Genomic DNA, 24,541 nt, shown 5'->3' with positions numbered 1-24,541 from the left:
TAGGCTATATATGTATATATTATCTGTAGTGTCCACGCCTGTGTGGAATCCAGACAGTCCTTCAGTATAATACATGTAGGTTTCTGCCAAATACTTAGGTGATTGATCAATATTTCAGTAAAACATTGAGTAAAGTTTTTCTTGATACATGTAGTTTGGCAATTTCTATTTATTTATTATTTTTGTGTGATTTTTATTAAAAAAACATTAGAGTGTTAGTTTTTTCTGGGATGGTCAGATAATCGGAACTACAAATATTCTTTTGTTTTGCCTTATTGTATTTTAGTTATACTAATTTTGATTTTTGTGCTGTAATTTTATTACGGATGAAATCTTTTATGTTTGTCCAGTGTCGTGTTTGCAGACAAGGTTCTGCAGCAATACACTGATCTATTTGCTTCTTCCCAGGAAGACTCTTCATTGCGAAGTAGCGATGCAGCTGCCTTTGCACCGCCTCTCTTTCTTCTTTGTTCCATGATATTTTTCGTCCTTTTGGAACAGTTGTTTCGAGCACATCATTATTTTGCTTTTCTGTAAAGAGACGTGTGTTGAAGGGTTAATATGACGGGAACAAAATATATAGTTCACAAAATATTATATACAAATGAAACATTTGATGTCTTGGTTTGAAGAATTATAGACTGACAGTTAAAACAATAAGTTACTAATAAATGTAATTATAACCAACTAATTTCTTTACTACTACTACTAGAAATGTTTTTTAAATTACGGTTTTCGTATCTTTCTCTCCCGAACTAGTGTTGTCATTTTTAAATTGTCATGCAGTTTTTCTGTATACGTTCTATTCTTTGAGAAGCCATTGTTTATATCGGGTTAAGGTATATTGGAATTTTAATATGTTCAAGCTAATTATGCAATTGTATTTGTCTAATAATTTTTAATTATCTATCGCAAATAAATGTTAAAATAGTAAAATATGGTTCATGCAACTGTGATAAAGCACTTTTAAAAACGTACTATTCAACCTTAAATAAACCTATCTGTATAATATAAATTTTTAATATTAATTTTATTTAATAAGTTGACTTCTAGTTGTGGACATAAATAATGTATAAGATAGTTCCAGTAAAATAGGATGCTTGTGCGATACAAACAGAATACAGGGTTTTTCTTTCTTTCTTTTTAATTTGTTCCTTTATTTTTGATGTTGTTGCTTTTGTTATTTATTTATTTATTTATAATATTCATTATTTATTTATTCATTTATTATTATTATTAATTTTATTATATTTTTGGTGGGCCTATCTTTATTATTTTGGGCAGTTTGGTGGGAGTTATGCGTGGGACTAATACATACGTCATAATATTTAATTTACGTTATGAAAACAAAAATAAATAGTTATCAAAATAATTTCAAAAAAAAAAATATCGAAATATTATTGTTATATAAACGTTTGATGCCAAAAGAAACACGTGGTAGAAGATGCAACACGTTTCCAAACTACATCTTTATATATTATGCATGGAGAGTAACATCATGTAACGAAATTATTAGAATTGTTATACCATGAATTATTCGCACTTTTATTCATTCTAAAAGTAATAAAAACATTTAAATAATGAATAAAAAGACATATTCCATTACTTACCGACATCGAATTCGGCTAGAATTCCTCATGGCTGAAGAGTAGACCGGACTGAAAACCTGATCTCTAATCAGAAATTTTACCGCGTACATCGTACATGTCGGTATACACACGAAGAATCATCCAGGCGCGGCTTAAGAATGTGTGTATCAGTGAACCAGTGCTGAGAAACCAATTCCAGTGCTATCACAAACCGGGGACGTCCCCGGTGTGAGGGATGTCCCCGGTTTGTTGGTGTGTGTTCACACTTAGTCCCCGTTTCGCGGCATTTACACACACACACACATACACACACACAGACACAGACACACACACAGACACACAGACACACACACACACAGACACTCACATACACTCGCACACACACATACACACACTCACATACACACACAGACACTCACAGACACACACGCACATACTCACAGACACACACTCTCACACACACACACACTCACACACTCGCAGACACACTCACACACTCGCAGACACACTCACAGACACACACACAGACACACTCACAGACAGACACAGACATACACACAGACACACACACACAAACACTCACAGACACACACATGCACACACAGCCACTTACAGAGACACACACACACACAGACAGACACACACACACACACACACACAGACACACACACACTTACAGACACAAACACACTCGCACAGACACACTCACAGACACAGACACACACACACACTCACAGACACACACACACACACAGACACACTCACAGACACACACACACTCACAGACACAGACACACTCACAAACACACACACACACACACACACTCACAGACACACACTAATGATTGTGTATGTAGTTGATAAAATAAGATAGGTGTGCTTGCTAATAACCTCCATTTATCAATCGTTATTTAGTATACTATACACACTTGTTGAGGAAAGTTTCCCATGACTGAAAGATAAACACTTTTCAGAAATTCATCTCTTTTAAAACTTTCTTCACACCATTGGACTTACTTTATTTGAGTGACATTGTTGTTGGTTTTTTCCAGGTGACACTGACCATCGAGGGTAACGAGGTGATCTGCGACTCGGTGTCGTGTCTGCGAGACATCTGGGAGGAGACGAGTTTCCAGCTGGCCCGACGCCAGACGAACCCGCACTGTGTGGAGCAGGAGGAGGTCGGGCTCAAACACAGGAAGAGTCCACCGTACTCCCTGACCTTCGACCCCAGCGACAACATCACACTGGCCCTGAAGATAGGTAACATAAATAAACAGTTTCACTTTGACGTTTGTAGCTCAGTAGTGGAGTGCTTTTTTTGACCATTCTTACCAATGCCCCATAGTTGTGGTATGTGCTGTCTTGTTTGTAAAAATAATTTTAAATGCTGATATGTAGTAAATAATTTTTATTTCCTCCATGTTTATAAGATTTACTTTTGAGTCATAGGAGGATTTATTTTAATGCTGAAATAATGAAATTAAAAACCACAACAAACTCTGTTAGAACATTTATTTCTTCCATTCTCATAATATGTTTTCATATACAGTGGACTCTGTCTAAACCGGATTCTGTGTAATCCGGATCTCTGCGTAAACCGGTCCATTTCTAAAGCCCCGTCCAGCTACTGTTTATCTCTTAGGTATAAATCTCTGCCTAATCCGTACTCTGTCTACTCCGGACTCCGGATCAAAAATCAAGAACGAAAGAACCGTTCATGCATTAATTACCTCTGTCTACACCGGACTGGGATTTGACTGGATGACGGGCTGCTTAATGAGCTGAACAATGATAGTCAATTGCCAAGTAATCAGGACGCCGTCGCAAGATCAAATACAAAATGTAATCGCACCCGTGTGAAGTTTACTCTTATTGCGGTAGGCCGTTAGATGATCCGAATTAATATTAGTGTGTGTGTTGATACCTAACTGATTTCACTGTTATGAATTCGGCAAGTTATACTTGTCAACCTAACGCATGTATAAATAGGTGCGAGTCACACGTATATTTTGTGTTGTCTTATTTCATTTATAATGGCGGAATGACACCAAAAACGGCAACGTATCGAACTTTCGTTAGAAACTAAAGTCAAATTAATACAAGAATTTGATTCAAATCCACAGTCAAAACAGAAAGACGTTTAATATGCAGCCATTAATATTTTATGCAGAAAAATATATTTGATATGTAATTACAATCGTTAAAAAGTCTCTGTTAGTCGATAACATCTTAAAAATTGCAGCAAATTAAAAATTCCCTATATTTATAAGTATATTTTTTATGTCTGAAATAATCGATTGCAAGTCTGGCTTGTATGACTGTGTTTCCTAACCATTCATGGGTTCAAATGTCATTGTTGATCGCGAGTTGTTGATCATTCAAGAACCACAACTCTGGATGAACTCTGTCTAAACCGATCCTCTATGTAAACCGGACTATTTCGACGGTACGAAGTGAGTCCGGTTTAGACAGAGTCCACTGTATATTTACTAACATTATGAGATAGGCTTCCTAACCGTGACATGGTCAGATTGTGCTGGGGATAATAAATGTATGTTTAAAAGAAAAAAGAAAAAAACATTTTATGAGATCAATTTCAATGCAAATAAGTAAATGTCCAACACCTTGCATTATGTCTTTCGTTTAAACTGCATTGTTAATTTTTTTTAAATGTTTATTTTGGTACTATTTCACTAGAAAAGAAACCCTCGGTTGCGGTTTTACGGGAGGAAGGGAGCAATGGTGACCGAGAACTGGCTGCTGCGTTCCACATGGCCGGGTTTGAAGTCTGGGACATCAACATGCAGGACCTCTGTTCAGGAAAGATAACTCTTGATGGCTTTCGAGGACTGGCCTTTGCTGGGGGCTTTAGCTATGCAGATGTTCTTGGGTCTGCAAAAGGTTTGTGTTTGGGTTTTTTTTAATACTGGGGACAATATTATTTCAAAATCCGAGGTAACGGAAATCAGTTCATGCAATTCTTATCTAGGTAACTGGTTGTTTGGTTGCGTGAATTATTTTGGTGTAATGGGCGAGCAACCTAATAGTAACACCTGTGTACTTCTATTCTATGCTGCATTGATATTACAAATATATTTTAACTCTTACAGCGACGAATCCCACTGTACCGGGATCCATGATTTTTAACACTGACAACGAATCCCTGTTGTACCGGAAACGTACTTTAAATTTTCCTCTACAATTGCTATTTTAACAATATTTGACCTATGGGCCAACAATTTTTAATGGATGTGGCAGATATCCATATAGTAATGAGTGCCAAATATTAAAATTATAATCCCCACCATACATTTTAGCCAATTCCATAATCAGTAGGGTTATCCTTGGTGGGGTGGGGGTGGCACCCAATATATTTTGTTTTAGTAATTTTCATGTTGGTGGTTTTATGGTAAACCACTTTGTCTCAGAAATGGTTGTTATATATATACTACCGACAAAAAATAAGGGAACGACTGATGTGAATGTAACTATCGTTGACATGCACTGTTACAATACAGTGGCGTTGCATCTGAACGCTTCATCTGATCAAAATGAAATTTCACATCATGCATGAACAGCATGTGATGCACATGCACACAGAAGATCACGTGTATGTGCTTATCGTGGAACTCAAATCACCGATGCAAATGAGGTAATCACATGCGTGAAAATGGTCCCAAGACAATACCTTAATGAAGAGACGAAATGACGAATTGTCGGTACGATAGAGGGAGGTACGTCAATATGCCAAGTTGGCCGAATGTTTGGTAAATCAAAAAGTGTAATTTCTAGAGTGTGGGATAAGTACCGTCAAACTAGCGGGGTTGCAACGAGACCTGGGCGTGGCAGGCCTAAAAAGACGACACCTCGACAAAATCGTACCATAACATTAATTGCTCTACGCAATAGATTCAAATCAGCTGCTGCTTTCAACAGTGAATTCCATACAATAACAGGAAGGCGAATTTCAACATCGACCGTCAGGAACAGACTCTACAAAGCCCACCTGAAAGCGAGGCATCCTCTGAAGGGTGTGACCCTAACAGCTCACCATAGGCGGCAACGTTTACGGTGGGCTAGGCAACACCAGGGACGGACTGTGCGACAATGGCGTTACACCATGTTTACAGACGAATCGAGGTTCTGCCTCAGGTTCACAGATGGCAGAAAACGTTGGCGACGTAGCGGCGAGAGATATGCCCGGGCTACAATTCTAGACCATGATCGGTATGGGGGTGGTAGTGTCATGGTGTGCGGAGGGATCACACATGACAGGCGAACAGATTTGATTACTGTTAATGGAAATTTGACTGGCCAGAGATATCTGGACCAAATTTTGCGTCCTGTCGTTGTTCCAGTGGCCAGAAGTATTGGCAGAAATTTTGAATTTCAAGACGACAATGCCAGACCACATCGCGCTCGGATAGTCACCAATTACCTACGACAATAAGGCATACCGATAATCGACTGGCCCGCTAAGTCCCCCGATACGTCCCCTATAGAGCACCTGTGGGATGTTCTTGGGCGGATAGTATACGCCAGGGACCCAGCACCCGCCAACGTGGCCCAGTTTGCCGTAGTCCTTCAGAATGAATGGCGGGCAATACCCAGAACAACCATACGTACATTAATCAACAGTATGCCATCAAGGTGTCGAGCATGCATCGCCCAAAATGGTGGACACACCAAATATTGATATACATGCCCCAAATTGGTTTTCCAGACGTTAATCGAAATAAAACATTCACTATCATTTCATCCGTTCCCTTATTTTGTGTCGGTAGTATACATTGATAATTTTTTTTTTTTAAATTGGCGATTGTGTTTTTGCCATTGTAAAGGATTTTTGTCCTTTGATACATTTGAAGTATCATGATCCATTCAGAAGCTGAGATGTTTCAAGTATTTTAGTTGATTCTGTTTGAAACTAGTTACAACAGAAGGCATTCTAGTATAGGTCCTGCTGGAATTAGGTTCCATGACTTTAAGCTACGTTAGATTCCATAGCTTGAAGCTAGATTTTGTGACTTTAAACCAAGTTCCATGGCATTACAAAGATTCTGTGGCTTTTAACTAGATACATGTATGCTACTCGTTTTTACTAGATTCTGTGGGGACAAATCTAACATCTGTAGCTTTAAACTAGAAGACATGCCATTACACTAGGTTCTATGGTCTTAAAATGTTTAATTCTCTTTTAGCTTGGTCTGCCTTAAACTAGGATACATGCCATCACACTAGGTTCGATGGTCTTAAAATGTTTAATTCTCTTTTAGCCTGGTCTGCCTTAAACTAGGATACATGCCATCACACTAGGTTCGATGGTCTTAAAATGTTTAATTCTCTTTTAGCCTGGTCTGCCTTAAACTAGGATACATGCCATCACACTAGGTTCGATGGTCTTAAAATGTTTAATTCTCTTTTAGCCTGGTCTGCCTTAAACTAGGATACATGCCATTACACTAGGTTCGATGGTTTTAAAATGTTTGATCTGTTGTTCTCTTTTAGCCTGGTCTGCCTTAAACTAGGATACATGCCATTACACTAGGTTCGATGGTTTTAAAATGTTTGATCTGTTCTCTTTTAGCCTGGTCTGCCTTAAACTAGGATACATGCCATTACACTAGGTTCGATGGTTTTAAAATGTTTGATCTGTTGTTCTCTTTTAGCCTGGTCTGCCTTAAACTAGGATACATGCCATTACACTAGGTTCGATGGTTTTAAAATGTTTGATCTGTTGTTCTCTTTTAGCCTGGTCTGCCTTAAACTAGGATACATGCCATTACACTAGGTTACATGGTTTTAAAATGTTTGATCTGTTGTTCTCTTTTAGCCTGGTCTGCCTTAAACTAGGATACATGCCATTACACTAGGTTCCATGGTTTTAAAATGTTTGATCTGTTGTTCTCTTTTAGCCTGGTCTGCCTTAAACTAGGATACATGCCATCACACTAGGTTCCATGGTTTTAAAATATTTGATCTGTTGTTCTCTTTTAGCCTGGTCTGCCTTAAACTAGGATACATGCCATTACACTAGGTTCGATGGTTTTAAAATATTTGATCTGTTCTTCTCTTTTAGCCTGGTCTGCCTTAAACTAGGATACATGCCATTACACTAGGTTCCATGGTTTTAAAATGTTTGATCTGTTCTTCTCTTTTAGCCTGGTCTGCCTTAAACTAGGATACATGCCATTACACTAGGTTCGATGGTTTTAAAATATTTGATCTGTTCTTCTCTTTTAGCCTGGTCTGCCTTAAACTAGGATACATGCCATTACACTAGGTTCCATGGTTTTAAAATGTTTGATCTGTTGTTCTCTTTTAGGCTGGGCTATCTTAAACTAGGATACATGTATTTACACTAGGTTCGATGGTTTTAAAACGTTTAATCTGTTGTTTTGTTTTAGGCTGGGCTGGTTTAAACTAGGATACATGCCATCACACTAGGTTCCATGGTTTTAAAATGTTTGATCTGTTGTTCACTTTTAGGCTGGGCTGTCTTAAACTAGGATACATGTGCTTTAATACGTTTAATCTGTTGTTCCGTTTTAGGCTGGGCTGCCACAGCACTGTTTAATAACACTGCCCAGACTCAGCTGTCGAGGTTCCAGGCCCGTACGGACACGTTCAGCCTCGGTGTGTGTAATGGCTGCCAGCTGATGGCCCTGCTGGGATGGGTGGGCAGCATCAAGAGTGGTACGTCTGACGAGTAGAAACCTGTTCTAGAGACAAATGAAAATATATACTTACAAACTTCCTGCTGTTATATGATATTCTCTATTCAAATAGGACGACGTCGCTGACATTTTTTTAGTGTTATCCTTCGATAAATCTCAGAAAATTATGTCATTACATCAGATTGGACGTCATTATGTGAAACCGGTCTTGGAAAGAAAATTATCCTTCGACAAATCTCAGAAAATGACGTCATTACGTCAAATTGGATGTCAATTATGTAAAACGGGTCATGAAAAGGAAATTAGAAAAAGTAGTTTTTGTTTGTAATTATAAGAATTGTTTGTAATTTTTGTGTGCATTTATCGATAGCTTTGTTTCGGTACACAATTTTATTCAATTTGTGACTCTTCTGATATAATTAATGTAAACGTCAATTTCATACTGATTGTTTTAATCACAGTGGTTTGAATCTGAATTTTAAGAAACATTGATTTAAGAAATTCACAATCTTTGCCACATACAGGCTTTTAAAAGATGTAATTTGATCTAACATTTCAATCCACTTTCCAAGTTTTAAAGGGACCGGCCTCGGTGGCGTCGTGGTTAGGCCATCGGTCTACAGGCTGGTAGGTACTGGGTTCGGATCCCAGTTGAGGCATGGGTTTTTTAATCCAGATACCGACTCCAAACCCTGAGTGAGTGCTCCGCAAGGTTCAATGGGTAGGTGTAAACCACTTGCACCGACCAGTGATCTATAACTGGTTCAGCAAAGGCCATGGTTTTTGCTATCCTGCCTGTGGGAAGCGCAAATAAAAGATCCCTTGCTGTTAATCGGAAAGAGTAGCTCATGTAGTGGCGACAGCAGGTTTCCTCTCAAAATCTTGTGTGGTCCTTAACTATATGTCTGACACCATATAACCGTAAATAAAATGTGTTGAGTGCGTCATTAAATAAAACATTTCTTTCTTTCTTTCTTTAAGTTTTAAAGGAAAGCAATTTTTGTTTAATTAAGAATTGACCGCAATTATTTTTTGATTCATGCAAGTATGAACAGAAAAAACAATGTGCACATTGTATGAGCCAGTGTAGAGGGTCATACAAAAGTGTGTACATCGTTTTTTTCGGTTCATACTTGCATGAACCAAAAAATAATTGCAGTCAAATCTTATAATTAAATTTATATGCATACTTTAACAATACATAACTGAGTTTATTTTGTTTACCTTTAAATACGCCTGTAGTATTTTTTGTGTAAACTTCATTGATACTTATGTCGCGTAAGAATGCGAATGTTCATTCACTATCATTTGAATCAGGTGATTTTTTTGTAAATGACGTCATTTCCTCTAGCTGCTGTGCATTTTTACGGATCGTTTAGTTATATTGGAAGGAATTGTCCTATTCATGTTTAGTTTATATTTTATGAAAGTGAACGAAGAGAACGTGTCTAACATTTATGCTGTTGGTGGAACCGTTTAATTTTCGCCAGCAGCTGTAGAAGATCGCTTACAAGCAAGTTAAAGAAGTGAAGTTTCCTACATGATTTCTTTGGCCACCGGCCGAGTCTCATGTCATGATTAGCAAAGAGGTTGGGGTTTTTGGGTGTGGTTTTTTTTTTTAATCAATGCATATATATCTACATGTCTACTCTGCTATAGCATTTTCCATTAATTTTCTTCAAAATATCTAAATATGATTGCCAAAATAATCCGGCTTGTTGCACAAAAGTAGTGCGAGTCAGGGGGGGGGGGGGGGGGGGGGGGGGGGGTAGTAGGCGTGGCTTAATTTTTTTCGGTTCAATGAGATATGAACAAAAAAAAGTAAGCACCTCTGGACCAATCAGATTGCCTTAAAGTGTATAGACGCAAAGAAAATTTTATTATTGACATCTCGGCACATTTTAGTCCATTAGGGTTGATAAATCATGCAACCCATCATACTTTTGACCAAGCAGCATAATAGTAATTGATTAAACAATATACTGGGATGTCGGTAAACAAACCCACCCTTTTCTTCAATCATTAATGCTAAAAAAAACTCCAATTGCAGATGATGAACTGGACAGGCAGGGACTGCTTCTCGAGCACAACACATCGGAGCGTTTTGAATCGAGATTTACCACCGTAAAAATTCTTCAAAGTCCTGCCATGATGTTGAAGGGAATGGAGGACACAGTGTTTGGTATGTGGGTGTCACATGGAGAAGGTACGTAAAACTGTCATTTTTCACTTTTAATAACTTTGATGGTTGAGACACCTACCACTGTAAAATTGACTGATTTTGGTTATGACAATGGTCAAAATATTTTCCTGAGTGACTACGTTTTGTTTTTTTGCCTGTTAGGATAAAATCCCTTTTGCTGAACTATTGGGTTTGTTTTTTTGTCCTGTCCCAACCAGTGGTCCATGACTGGTATATCAAATGCTACCAGTAATCTGTCGGTGGTAAGTGAATATAAAAGATCCCCTGTTGCTAATGGAAACGTTTGACATCCAGCAGAAGATGATTAATAAATCAGAGTTCTCTAGTTGCTTTTTCCTCTCATTCATCCCCACCACCACCACCACCCTCCACTACCATATGGTAGTTACATTTAAAGAGCAGTTGTTCCAGATATTCAGTATGTAATTGTACAGTATCAGCTGAATCATAATTAATATGATTTTTTTTTTTAATATTCCAGGGAAGATGGTGTTCAAAAACCTGGAGATCCATAACAATATCATCAATGCCAACTTGGCTCCTGTTAGATATGTAGACGATGATGCCAGAGTTACCTGTACTTACCCACTCAATCCAAATGGCTCACCAGATGGCATTGCTGCTGTGTGTTCCCAAGATGGCCGACACTTGGCAATTATGCCTCATCCAGAACGGTGCTTCCTGGGCTGGCAGTGTCCATGGATGCCGTATGAGTGGAGGGAAGAGAAGAAACCCTCTCCGTGGTGTAGAATGTTTCAGAATGCTTATGTCTGGTGTGCTAAGTCATGATATCACAGGTTCAGTTAGCTTTGTCAGATACAACAAAACCAATGCAAAACCAGATCTTTCTCTTTTTTTTTCTAAAATTTAAATGATTAAGTGATTATGCAAACTTTTAAATATCCCATTGCCAGCCCTTGCAATTCACATTGATATTCATTAATGCAATGTAAAAGCTGAAGTTAAATCGATTAATATTAATATTAATATACACCTTTTTTCATATATGGAATGATCCCTTATTTCTTTTCATCCATATATAAATGCAATTACAGTTTTAATAATAAACTCAACTGTTTTGTTTTAACATTTCTGTGTGCCATACAAATAATTTGTTGTAAGTGAATTTACATCACAAAAAAACTGGATGGTACAAGCTGTCAAATTTGTCTGTTCGAGAGTTAAGCTATAATGAGTAATGATAGTGCAGTGACTAAACATTGAGCTTTTCACTTATTCTAAGTGGGGACAAGTACGGTGATACCATTAGCTTTAACCACCATACCACCAATGCCAGTTGCATTTTGGGGGAAATATTATTTAAACGATCAACTTGTTTATGACAGTACTAATATCGAATATAAAATATTTTTAACTCCTGAAACATATGCCATATTTCTTTCTTGTGTTGCAACTGTGCAAGCACTGTTGTGTGTGTGTGTGTGTGTGTGTGTGTGTGTTTCATAGATTCATTCGCATTATGTTAAGTCCCAGTATGTATGGTAGTTAACTTGTTTACTGCACTGGTCGCTCAGTGACATGGCCACAAGTTTATATCAGTTGTGATGGATAGTCAAGGACAGAACAAATGCATCATTCATTTAGCAGGAAATTTTACGGGTTTATTGTATATATAGTTTGAAAAGTAAGGATTGTAAGATGTATGTAGATGTTGCTGATCTCAAACTTTGCCATTAAAAAAAAATTGATTGGAGTGATTAAGTGCTTCCCTTAGATTATGGAAAGACATTTAAAATATTACTGTACTGAGCATATATATAATACTTTTGTAGTACGTTTTTTTTCTTTTCTTTTTTTAATTGTTCACATGTTAAGGGGAGCTAAACATGACTCTCTTTGTACTAGTCTCAGGGAAGATATGGGGAGCAGAGTGATAGCGCCCCTTAAATGTCAAGGTCTGCGATCTTGTTACATGCATGATATTATGAAGTATCTATGTAAATGATGTTATGAAGTATCTCTGTACATGATATTATGAAGTATCTCTGTACATGATATTATGAAGTATCTATGTAAATGATGTTATGAAGTATATATGTACATGATATGAAGTATCTATGTAAATGATGTTATGAAGTATATCTGTACATGATATTATGAAGTATCTCTGTACATGATATTATGAAGTATCTCTGTACATGATGTCATGAAGTATCTCTGTACATATTATGAAGTATTTCTGTACATGATGTCATGAAGTATCTCTGTACGTGATATTATGAAGTATCTCTGTACATGATGTCATGAAGTATCTCTACATGATATTATGAAGTATCTCTGTACATGATGTCATGAAGTATCTCTGTACATGATATTATGAAGTATTTCTGTAAATGATGTTATGAAGTATATCTGTACATGATGTCATGGAGTATCTCTGTACATGATATTATGAAGTATTTCTGTCTGTACATGTTATGAAGTATGTCTGTCTGTACATGATGTTATGAAGTATCTCTGTTTATACATGATGTTATGAAGTATCTGTACATGATGTTATGAAGTATCTCTGTACATGATGTTATGAAGTATCTCTCTGTACATTATGTTATGAAGTATCTGTCTGTACATGATCTTATGAAGTATCTCTGTCTGTACATGATATTATGAAGTATCTCTGTACATGATGTTATGAAGTATGTCTGTCTGTACATGATATTGTGAAGTATCTCTGTCTGTACATATTATGAAGTATGTCTGTACATGATATTATGAAGTATTTCTATCTGTATATGTTATAAAGTATCTCTGTTTGTACATGATGTTATGAAGTATCTCTGTTTGTACATGTTATGAAGTATGTCTGTACATGATATTGAGGTATTTCTGTCTGTACATGATGTTATGAAGTATGTCTGTACATGATATTATGAAGTATCTCTGTCTGTACATGATATTATGAAGTCTGTCTGTACATGATATGATGTATCTCTGTACGTGATGTTACGAAGTATGTCTGTACATGATATTATGAAGTATTTCTGTTTGTACGTGATGTTATGAAGTATGTCTGTACATGATATTATGAAGTATCTCTGTTTGTACGTGATGTTATGAAGTATGTTTGTATATGATATTATGAAGTATTTCTGTCTGTACATGATGTTATAAAGTATATCTGTACATGATGTTATGAAGTATCTCTGTATATGATGTTATGAAGTATGTCTGTACATGATATTATGAGGTATTTCTGTCTGTACACGATGTTATGAAGTATCTCTGTACATGTTATGAAGTATGTCTGTACATGATATGAAGTATCTCTGTACATGTTATGAAGTATCTCTGTACATGTTATGAAGTATCTGTACATGTTATGAAGTATCTCTGTTTGTACATGATGTTATGAAGTATGTCTGTACATGATATGATATTATGAAGTATTTCTGTCTTTACCTGGATTGAAGTATCTCTGTACATACTATTGTAAAACATTTAAATATCAAGTGTGAATGCATGATGGTGTTATAAAGAGTTTGTATGTGTGATATATAGAGTATTTCAGTATGTGTATGCTATAAATATTTCAGTATTTGCATAGTATGAATAATTTCAATATATGTATGTTAAAATGTATGTCAGTATGTGCTTCATCAGAATTACCTTATTTACATTATGGTAACGTCATTTTGGTTTCATACATATTAAATGGGATATCTTTCTGTATGTTTTTATTTTTCTAGTGGAAAAAGATAAAACAAAAAAATTGTAACATCTCTCAAATGTAACATAAAAAAAATTTCTGGTGAAATGTGTTATATTTATTGTGCACAAAACCAAAACCGTGATGCCACGATGTCCTGTCGTAGACATGAAGTACATATGCTGTGAAGTATAACAGTGAAACCTGTCTAAGCCAGATTACGCTGGGGACCTAATATTGATCTGATTTACACAGGATCCAGTGTTCAATGGGTCGCGTTATGGAATTTAGAAAATTAGAATCTCACTTTTTTTTCCTCTTTTTTTTTTTTTACTCCAAAAAATAGTATACACATCTCAGGGTTTAATTTGTATAGTGTTTCATTTGTTTATAAAAAAGTAATGCAACCCCCACCCCACTCCACCCCACCCCAGGATTTTGATCATGGTAGGCCCTGGACTGGTACTGGCATCTTCTGTCACATAACATTTGTCTAATGTTCGGCATAAAAACCAGTCTAGAGAGGGACCGTGATCACTCCTCAACCTGAACATGCCTCAGGTGATGCAACATACATTGATCTTGACCAAGCGGTAGCGGTAGTAGTAATTTCTGAAAACCACCAGGTTATTTTGTTAATGTAAACAAAACTTTGGGACCCTAGATATATCCATGTTGGGGTAATAAATTGCCAGACCATTCAAATATTTTGATATTAGTGTCGAGAAACTGCCATTATTGTTAGCAGTATAACCTTGACATAAACAGATTTTTATGGATGTAGCGAATTATAAAGTTTTAAAAGATAAAAACTTATTTTCTATTATTTGTCCCTTTTTTGTGAGAATGAGAGATATGCATAAATGTATGTATATTCATAATATGAAGTATACGTGTAGTCTTGTGTCTATTTAGACCATGTGAAACTCATCAGAATCGAAGAAATATAATATGAAGTTGCTAATAAACCAATTAAAAATATGTTGGTGTTTGGTTACTTTTGATAGCAATTTAGTACTTATTAAATGAATGAAGATAAATGTTTAGTTGACATTTGTTATCACTGTATACTCATATTTTAGTTTTTCAGTGATTGTCAGTTATTAATACATTTTGTTGAGAATCCCTATGCCATAGTTGTGCTCAATGACCGCTAGCACTTCATCACAATATGAAATGCTTGAAAATAATTATATTAAGTTTCAGAACTATCAAAACATTACTTTAGGAGAAGATAGAATTTTAAATTTTCAAATTTCCCACCATAACTCTCCATTGGTTTGTGTAGACTCCTTGAGAAGTATTGTACTAAGTTTCACAATATTCAATAAAAACTAGAAGATAGAATTTTAAATTTCCAATGTATTTTTTTTTTTTAATTTAATAAAAATTCTAATTTTATGAAATGTATCCCTGTTAGTGTCTGGTGACTGCCCCTGAGGATAGTTTCAGAACAATCATATCTAAATTGAAGAATGAATAATGTTTAACAACACCCCAGTACGAAAAATACATCGGCTATTTCGTTTCCAAACGAGGAGTTAAAGATTTATAATGTTACATTTTTATTTTTAAAATTTTAATTTAATAAAAATTCTAAATTTTTTAAATGTGTTTCTTTTTGTGGAGACTGTTCCAGAGGATCTTTGTATCAAGTTTTAGAACAATCCAATGAAAACTAGAAGATAAACTTCAAAGGAAAAGTTGATGTGCGTTCGTGCCTGACAAATTAGTAAAAGAAAAAGATTTGTTGACAAATGTCATTAATTCCAAATTTCCAAAATATCTCTAATGGTTTGTTAAGAATGTGCCAGAAAATCAAAGTACCAAATTTCAGAACTAAACAATCAACACTAGAAGATTGATTTAAAATTTTCAATGTTAAATTTCTATTTTGTTAATTTAATAAAAAGAAACATTCCAACAGTTTGCATCATATAGTACCAAGTTTTAGAAATACCCATCAAAACTCTTAGAAGACAACTCCGAGACAATCATTGTTCAGTGATGGATCCAGCGGAGGATTACAGGGATCCTGTTACCCTCCCTCACCAGTTTGAGTGAGTGAGTAATTCTTTTAATGTGTGCATATACCACAAAGGTTTCACACCGCCTGACTGGCTTAACCTTTGATGTCCGCCAGTGACTAAAGAAATGTTTTATTTAACGACGCACTCAACACATTTTATTTACGGTTATATGGCGTCAGACGTGGTTAAGGACCACACAGATTTTGAGAGGAAACCTGCTGTCGCCACTACATGGGCTACTCTTTCCGATTAGCAGCAAGGTATCTTTTATTTGCGCTTCCCACAAGCAGGATAGCACAAACCATGGCCTTTGTTGAACCAGTTATGGATCACTGGTCGGTGCCAGTGGTTTACACCTACCCATTGAGCCTTGCGGAGCACTCACCCAGGGTTTGGAGTCTGTATCTGGATTATAAATCCCATGCCTCGACTGGGGTCCGAATCCAGTACCTACCATCCTGTAGACCGATGGCCTAACCACGATGCCACCGAGGCTGGTCACGCCAGTGACCAAGTCTGGGCCAGGATGTGGGTGGTAAGTTTGAGGTGAGCAGAATTTGGAATAAAAATTTAGTAGTTAGATCAAAGACCTAAGGCCAAAATGAGATGGCTCATCCATCCTAACATGTCTGGCAAAAGAAAGTTAAAAGTTCCAAAAATATAATTAGAGTGCTCGGCCAAAAAGGTTTTAAGGTGATTTGGACAATTTAGACCGGCATCCAAAAGTAAAGTGGGTCGGTCTGTTTACAAAAAAAAAATGTTAACAAAAAATTTGAAGGACGATCAAAAATTTTAAAGTCCGACTAGCCCTTACCTGGAGGCAAAGGTTCTTGGAAAGGTTGGCGGTGGAACTCATGGCGTGTTGATGGGCCATTCGAACCTGAACTTTGGGAACAAGTCAGGGAGGTTAACGTACCAACACAGAAGGACTCCTCTGTAATCTGCAACCCAGTGGTAAAGCGCTCGCTTGATGCGCAGTGGGTTTGGGATCGATCCCCGTCGGTTGGCCCATTGGGTTATTTCTCGCTCCAGCCAGTGCACCATGACTGGTACATCAAAGGTCGTGGTATGTGCTACCCTGTCTAAGGGATGGTGCATATAAAAGATCCCTTGCTGCCAATCGAAAAGAGTAGCCTATGAAGTGGTGACAGCGGGTTTCGTCCTTCAATATCTGTGTGGTCCTTAACCATATGTCTGACGCCATATAACCGTAAATAAAATGTGTTGAGTGCGTCGTTAAATAAAACATTTCCTTCTTTCCTCTGTAATCTTCACATAGGACCATCTTGAGAATACGATGGACAACTGCATTCTCCATGTCTGGCTTAATGAGTCGTTGTCGGAACAGCCTGTTCTGCTCCGCAGTCAGGTAGAAGTTGTTGGTTTCGGCCACCGTTTGAAGCTGGTACATACTTCTCTTTTCCAGATGGCAGGGCCGTACCCTGATCAAAATCCGGGGGGGGGGGGGGGGGGGGGTACTACTTTATACAAATTAAACCCCGAGATCTTGTGTATGCTATTTTCTGGAATAAAAAAAAAAAAGTGAGATTCTCGGGGCAGGGGGGGGGGACTGCCCCCTGCCCCCCCCCCCCCCCGGAGGGTACGGCCCTGGATGTTTCTTTAAACGGGCCGCTGATCTGGGATGCGCTGGGAGTCCTGAGGTCATGCAAAAGCATATTTCCTCGTATGAAACTTTGCTCCGTATGTAAATTCGTCATGCGAACCCTTGGCAAAACTACCGTGCACTGGTTAATATACTAGTACTTAAATTCACTCGAGATACTGAAGGTGACGTTGTACTTTCTATCTGTTAATGAGAAAACATGTTGAAAAATCAGAAGGTTGAAGTTGAAATGAAATAAAGAACTGAAAAAATATATAACATGGAAACAAAAGAGAGAGGGGGTGGGGAGTGTTTAATGTCGGAGCAATTATTATTAAAGAGACATTCCTGAGTTTGCTGCATTGTAAGATGCTTCCGACTAATAAAATAGTTCTACGATTAAACTTACATATTAAATATATTTTCTTGTTTAGAATATCAGTGTCTGTATATTCAATATGTTTCAGGTCGTCTTAATATTTGTTAGAAGCCCAAAATGGATTTTGTCTTCAAATAATTTCGAATATTATTATTTTAGAAAATAAAATGAAATTTAACCTAGTACAAATATTAGAACGATCAGAAACACGTTTAATATAAAGCCACTAATATTTTATGTAGAAAAATATATTTGATATGTAATTACAATCGTTAAAAAGTCTGTTTGTCGATAACATCTTAAAAATTGCAGCAAACTCAGGAATGTCTCTTCAATCAAACCTCTCAGTTTAATTTTTCATGACATAGGTCTGTTTTCTGCACCACTAGTAGCACCCATTATGAGAACAGTTCAATCTGATGAAAATCAGCTCCACTGGCCTGTACCTGATTTTAATCATTATTGCAGGACAGCTATATATAAGACATTAACACATGCACGCGCGCACACACACACACACACACACACACACACACACGTTTAGTCCATATTTGTGTTTTTGTTATGACTTGGCCATTTTCACTTGCTCTCTGGCTATCATATACATGTATCATCTCATGGTTCGTCCCCCACCCCATCCTAAGTAGCTCTTTTTGGGGGGCTAAGTCGTTACACTTAATTTATTTTTTATTTGTTAAATTATTTGTTTTTATTATTTTTATTTTTTTACTTTTTTTTACACTTAACGATTTCGTCAATAATGTGAAAAATGGGTGCAGTGGGTTATATAGCACCTGAGATCATTTGGGTCAATGATGTGTCATGTTGGGAAGTTCTTCTAAATGTCTACCATAAAACGTTACAAAAGCCTTCAGAAAAGAAATGTTTATTTAACGACGTACTCTACACATTTTTCTTTATGGTTATATGACATGGGGGAAGACTACAGGAGCCACTGTATGGTATAACCCCCGTGCCAGAATGAACTTAAATGACGTAGTTTGAAAATAGCATGGAAATGGAAATGCACTAAAGCACTGTATCTCAGGTTTTTCTTTTTCTTTTCTTTTTTCCCCAACATTTTTCCTTTTTTTTTTTTCGTACTTTCTTGCTTTGTTTCTTTGTTTGTTTGTTTATTTATTTATGCATTTGTATTTATGTATTACATTTAACAATATATATATATATATATATATATATATATATATATATATATATATATATATATATATATATATATATATATATATATATATATATATATATATATACTGAACAAAAAAAGAAACTTCCGATTTGTACATATGGTATTTGTTGTGTTAAAGAATTCACTGTGTAATGAAATTATATAGGTAGTATTAGCCTTGAGCTGTATTATCAGGATTCATGAATTTTATCGATTATTTTTGCACTGTTAATCGTCGACAACGTGACATTCAATTTGCACGTGCATGCATGGTTCGACATGTCCCGTGTAGTATTCGGTCAATTTGTTTTACTTGTCTTACTGACATTGTTGTCAAGTGAACGAAAACGCTTCAAAATTTAAAAAAACATTAACGTTTTTTACATTGTAGCATTTTTAGTATGCCAAGAATACCCAATAATTTACGCGAACGGGCGATTGGCATGCTTGATGCTGGCATGTCGACAGAAGACGTTGCAAGGCATTTGGGAGTTCTAGTCGAGCGATACGAAATCTTCGCGTAAGATTTCGAACGACAGGAAGCACCAACGACTTGCCACCTCGTGGACGTCCGCATGTTACAACACGTGGTCAAGACCGCTATATCATGAACACGCATTTGCGCAATCGATTCCAAACTGCCACTGCTACTGCTGCTAACACACCTGGGCTTCACAATAACCAAATCAGTGGGCAAACTGTTCGTAATCGTCTGCGGGAGAACGGTTTACATGCACGACGTCCTTACGTCGGATGCGTTTTAACGCAACGTCATCGTCTAAATCGTCTTAATTGGGCACGTGTACACACTCGTTGGATACGGCGACGCTGGAATACCGTTCTTTTTTCGGATGAATCCCGATTTTCTTTACAACGTGGTGATGGCAGGCTGCGCGTCTACCGTTGGAGAAATGAACGCTATGCTGACTGTTGTGTTCTTGAACGAGATCGTTTCGGGGGTGGGGGTTCTGTCATGGTCTGGGCAGCCATTGCCCATGGTTATCATTCACCACTAGTCGTCATTGATGGCAATTTAAATGCTCAACGTTACCTCGATGACATTCTCGCTCATCACGTCATTCCTCTGTTCCATAACAACGCCAACATCTGGATTTTTCAGCATGATAATGCCACCTCTCATACAGCTAGAGACACTGTAAATTTTCTTAGGACAAATAACATTGATTTCATTGATGACTGGCCCACTAGAAGTCCTGATCTCAACCCCATCGAGCATGTCTGGGATAGTCTGGACAGACGATTGAGGCGTCGTCCCAACCCACCCACTAACGTCAACGAATGGAACAATATTCCACAGGCAGAAATCAACACTATGCGCCTGCGATGCACTGCAGTGGTCAATTCAAGAGGTGGTCATACCAATTATTAAGTGGGTGTTTTTATTTTTAACCCCTACCACACTTGGTCAAAATTTGTCCCAGTTTCTGTTAACCTATGGCCATGATTTTTGCACCAAACGATGCATCATGGAACACTCTTTAAACGCATGTATAACAATTATTCCCCAGGTTTGTTTTCATCAAGTTATGTTCAAGCAAAGTTAGCGGAAGTTTCTTATTTTGTTCAGTATATATATATATATATATATATATATATATATATATATATATAATATATATATATATATATAACAAAACTACTATAAGATGAAATTTAAAACATAAATATAAATAAATAATATGTATATACTTAAAGCGATATTACTAAATTTGTTTATACCGAGGTGCACGTATTACCTTTGCATAGAAACATAGGTATTCACACAAATCGCGAGTTTGATTTTTTAATTCAAGTTACTAAATACTGATACTGTGTTTTTCAGTAGCAAGGTTACGGTGACTCTGAAAGAGTTAGAAGGAGATCGCTGCGGTGGTCTTGTATTAAAGTCTTTTATTATATATCACTGAAAGCACTAGAAAGGAACACAAATCCGAACGTGGTAAAGTACAGTCTGACGATATAGTGTGCTGCAGAGAGAGAAAGAGAGAGAGAGAGAGAGAGAGAGAGAGAGAGAGAGAGAGAGAGAGAGAGAGAGAGAGAGAGAGAGAGAGAGAGAGAGAGAGAGAGAGAGGAAATAAGAAAAGGAACGTCAAGGAAAAAAAAAAGTGAAGCCCAAAAACACGCAGTCATACGTACGAACGCACACACGCACAGAAACCACAAAAATAAAATATGACAGTGAAGCATTTTTTTTTTTAACTTTAAAAGCAAGCACTTGTAAATATTAAAATGGTCGTTTGATAAATATTTTAATGCTGGCGAGATACTGATATATATGTTGCATGGTAGTTTCTTTAGTCGGAGGGCCCTTACCTATAGTGAAAGGGCTTTTACCCCCTAGAAAAACACAGTGTCCTTTTAGTGCCCTTTTGTCCAACTACTGTAGATCATCAAATTAACGCGTCTCTAAATTAATGCGAGTGAAGGTGGGCAGACTAAAATGCGACATGAAATTAATGCGAGTGGCCTCCCTTTTAAATATTACCTTCCTAGCAACACACGTCCGTGCACTTTGTGGTTCAATCCAAGTTACAGTTGTCTTCAAAGAGATCAACTTACTAACATATCTGTGTACACATCAGTTAACCTGTTTAATCCTTAGTGTTTTTGGTGAGATCAACTCGAAGCATATTTTGCAGCGTTTAATTACATAACGGGTATCGTTGCATAAATCTCGTTAAACATTAGCATATATGTACCATTACAACTGTATCTTTCTAAGAATGTAGATATATTTCAAAGTCATAACAAAAGAACAATTCACCCAACTAAGTTGCAGTGAACTCGAAAAGTTAAATAAAAAAACCGGTCGACCTCAGGAATAGCGTGCTAAAACCCATTCACACGCGATGTATCGTGTCTGCTTTTGATAGGATGGCCAAAGACCCCGCAGTCATCACGCGTGGCTGACATCTTGTTAGATTATTGTACAATGAATTGTGCTCCAGTTGTTTTATAAATGTATTAGAATTTTAATCTTTGTTTTAAAAGTGTGACACGTAGCTTGCTGGACTAGTCAACAATTAGTAAGACTTGCCTACAATGAATTGTTTGCCAGTTGTGTTATATGTTAGAATTTTAATCTTTGTTTTGTTTTAATAACGTGGGATACATAGACAAAACATAGAAATAAATGCGTCATATTATTAATGCGAATAACACGAGCTCACATTTTTCGCATTAATATTATGATCGCATTAATTTCAGGATCTACAGTATATTGATGTACCCTGATTTTGCACAGGGGCGGGACGTAGCCCAGTGGTAAAGCGTTCGCTTGATGCGCGGTCGGTCTAGGATCGATCCCCGTCGCTGGACCCATTGGGCTATTTCTCGCTCCAGCCAGTGCTCCACAACTGGTGTAACAAAGGCCGTGGTATGTACTATCCTGTCTATGGGATGGTGCATATAAAAGATCCCTTGCTGCTAATCGCAAAGAGTAACCCATGAAGTGGCGACAGCGGGTTTTCTCTCTCAATATCTGTGTGGTCCTTAACAATATGTCTGACGCCATATAACGGTAAATAAAATGTGTTGAGTGCGTCGTTAAATAAATAATTTCCTTCCTTCCTTCTTGATTCTGCACGGCGAATTATTTTAGGCTAGGTAGCCTATGGTCTTGGGTTGTTGCTGGCTATTCTTATTTTTCTTTTCTTTTTCTTTTTTTTGAACAGTGTATTGTTAATCATTCTGTTATTTACCCGAACACCTATTTACATAAAGGTACTCAATAAAGGAACGGGTATGGCGGTGACATACTGATTTGAAAGGTATCCATGCGTGACGCTTATTTTAGCCGATAACCTTAAGATAGATTCGGACGTTTAGTCCGACGAGAATAGTCGGAGAAATTTTTTTCTCTACGTGTATTCGGTGGTCTAATTAAATATGTGAGTATATATGTTTATATTTACTTATGTTTAATGTGAAATCAAGGGTGACTGCATTTGGCATATGCATGTTTGTCTTTGTATGAGAGAGAGAGAGAGAGAGAGAGAGAGAGAGAGAGAGAGAGAGAGAGAGAGAGAGAGATGATAATGTTGATGGTAATGTTAATGATTACGATATGGATGATGATGTTGCCATTGTAACATGTTTACTATATACGGAGTCTTTTTGATGACTAAAATTACATAATAAAGATATTTTCTTGTTTAGACAAGTGTCTGTATAAACAAGGCCTAATCTTTTGTAGTAGCCCATGCCGGATTTTACATTCCAATAATTTCGTACTTCGAAAAAATATAGGCCCTATATTACGAAGTAAAATGACAACTACTACTATAATAATTAGCACACGGCCGCAAACACATTGGATATACAGACACTGGTATTGTAAATAAGAAAATGTATTTATTATGTAGGCTACTTTTTAGTCGCCAAATAGGCTATACGGCATGGGCGGATCCAAGGGGGGGGGGGGGGACCAGGGGGACGCGTCCCCCCCAAAATTGTTCAAGTGCCCTCAAAATGTCCAAGTGCCCTTTTTGTTTGTAGAATTTTTTTTTTTTTAAGTAAACAATAATTATATTGTAGATAAATGAAATCAAGATTTTCGTGTACATGCGCAAGCTTGCAGATATGTATGTGTCTGTGTTATTGAGTCTCAATGGGGCCCCATTGAGGTTCTAACGCGAGTGACGCCAATTTACTTCATTATTGCTAGTATATTATGACGTAGAACTGTAGGAATTCATATTAATTGTAAATATCAAAACTTGTAGTAAGGTGCCCTTTTGACGAGTCAATGTGCCCTTCTTTTTTGGTCCCCCCCTAAAAATATTTCCTGGATCCGCCCATGATACGGTTAGTCGAAAATATCTCACAATCGCAACACACAGGATGGTAGCAAATGTATGGACCATTCGTAGATTGTGTGGTTATCGGGTCATCGTAGGCTTTCATATATATAATAAACTGATATATATATATACTGAACAAAAAAAGAAACTTCCGATTTGTACATATAGTATTTGTTGTGTTAAAGAATTCATTGTGTAATGAAATTATATAGGTAGTATTAGCCTTGAGCTGTATTATCAGGATTCATGAATTTTATCGATTATTTTTGTACTGTTAATCGTCGACAACGTGAAATTCAATTTGCACGTGCATGCATGGTTCGACATGTCCCGTGTAGTATTCGGTCAATTTGTTTTACTTGTCTTACTGACATTGTTGTC

The 24,541-nt window shown here is 37.0% G+C and overlaps 1 protein-coding gene across 1 annotated transcript in view; it reads left to right on the top strand.

Annotated features, from left to right (window-relative positions):
* LOC121375352 (phosphoribosylformylglycinamidine synthase-like) overlaps positions 1 to 15,120 on the top strand; it is a 56,548-nt gene extending 41,428 nt beyond the window's left edge. Inside the window, exons 21-25 of the mRNA XM_041502767.1 lie at positions 2,642 to 2,852; positions 4,290 to 4,493; positions 8,145 to 8,288; positions 10,320 to 10,475; positions 10,954 to 15,120. Coding sequence (XP_041358701.1) covers positions 2,642 to 2,852; positions 4,290 to 4,493; positions 8,145 to 8,288; positions 10,320 to 10,475; positions 10,954 to 11,261 — 1,023 coding nt within the window. The 3' untranslated portion in view covers positions 11,262 to 15,120. The remainder of the gene's footprint in view (positions 1 to 2,641; positions 2,853 to 4,289; positions 4,494 to 8,144; positions 8,289 to 10,319; positions 10,476 to 10,953) is intronic.
* Positions 15,121 to 24,541: the final 9,421 nt, after the last annotated feature.

This window comes from Gigantopelta aegis, chromosome 6 (genome assembly GCF_016097555.1).
Source record: "Gigantopelta aegis isolate Gae_Host chromosome 6, Gae_host_genome, whole genome shotgun sequence".
Lineage (NCBI taxonomy): Eukaryota > Metazoa > Mollusca > Gastropoda > Neomphalida > Peltospiridae > Gigantopelta > Gigantopelta aegis.
Note: the sequence above shows the minus strand (reverse complement) of the source record. Positions and strands in the feature narration are given on the sequence as shown.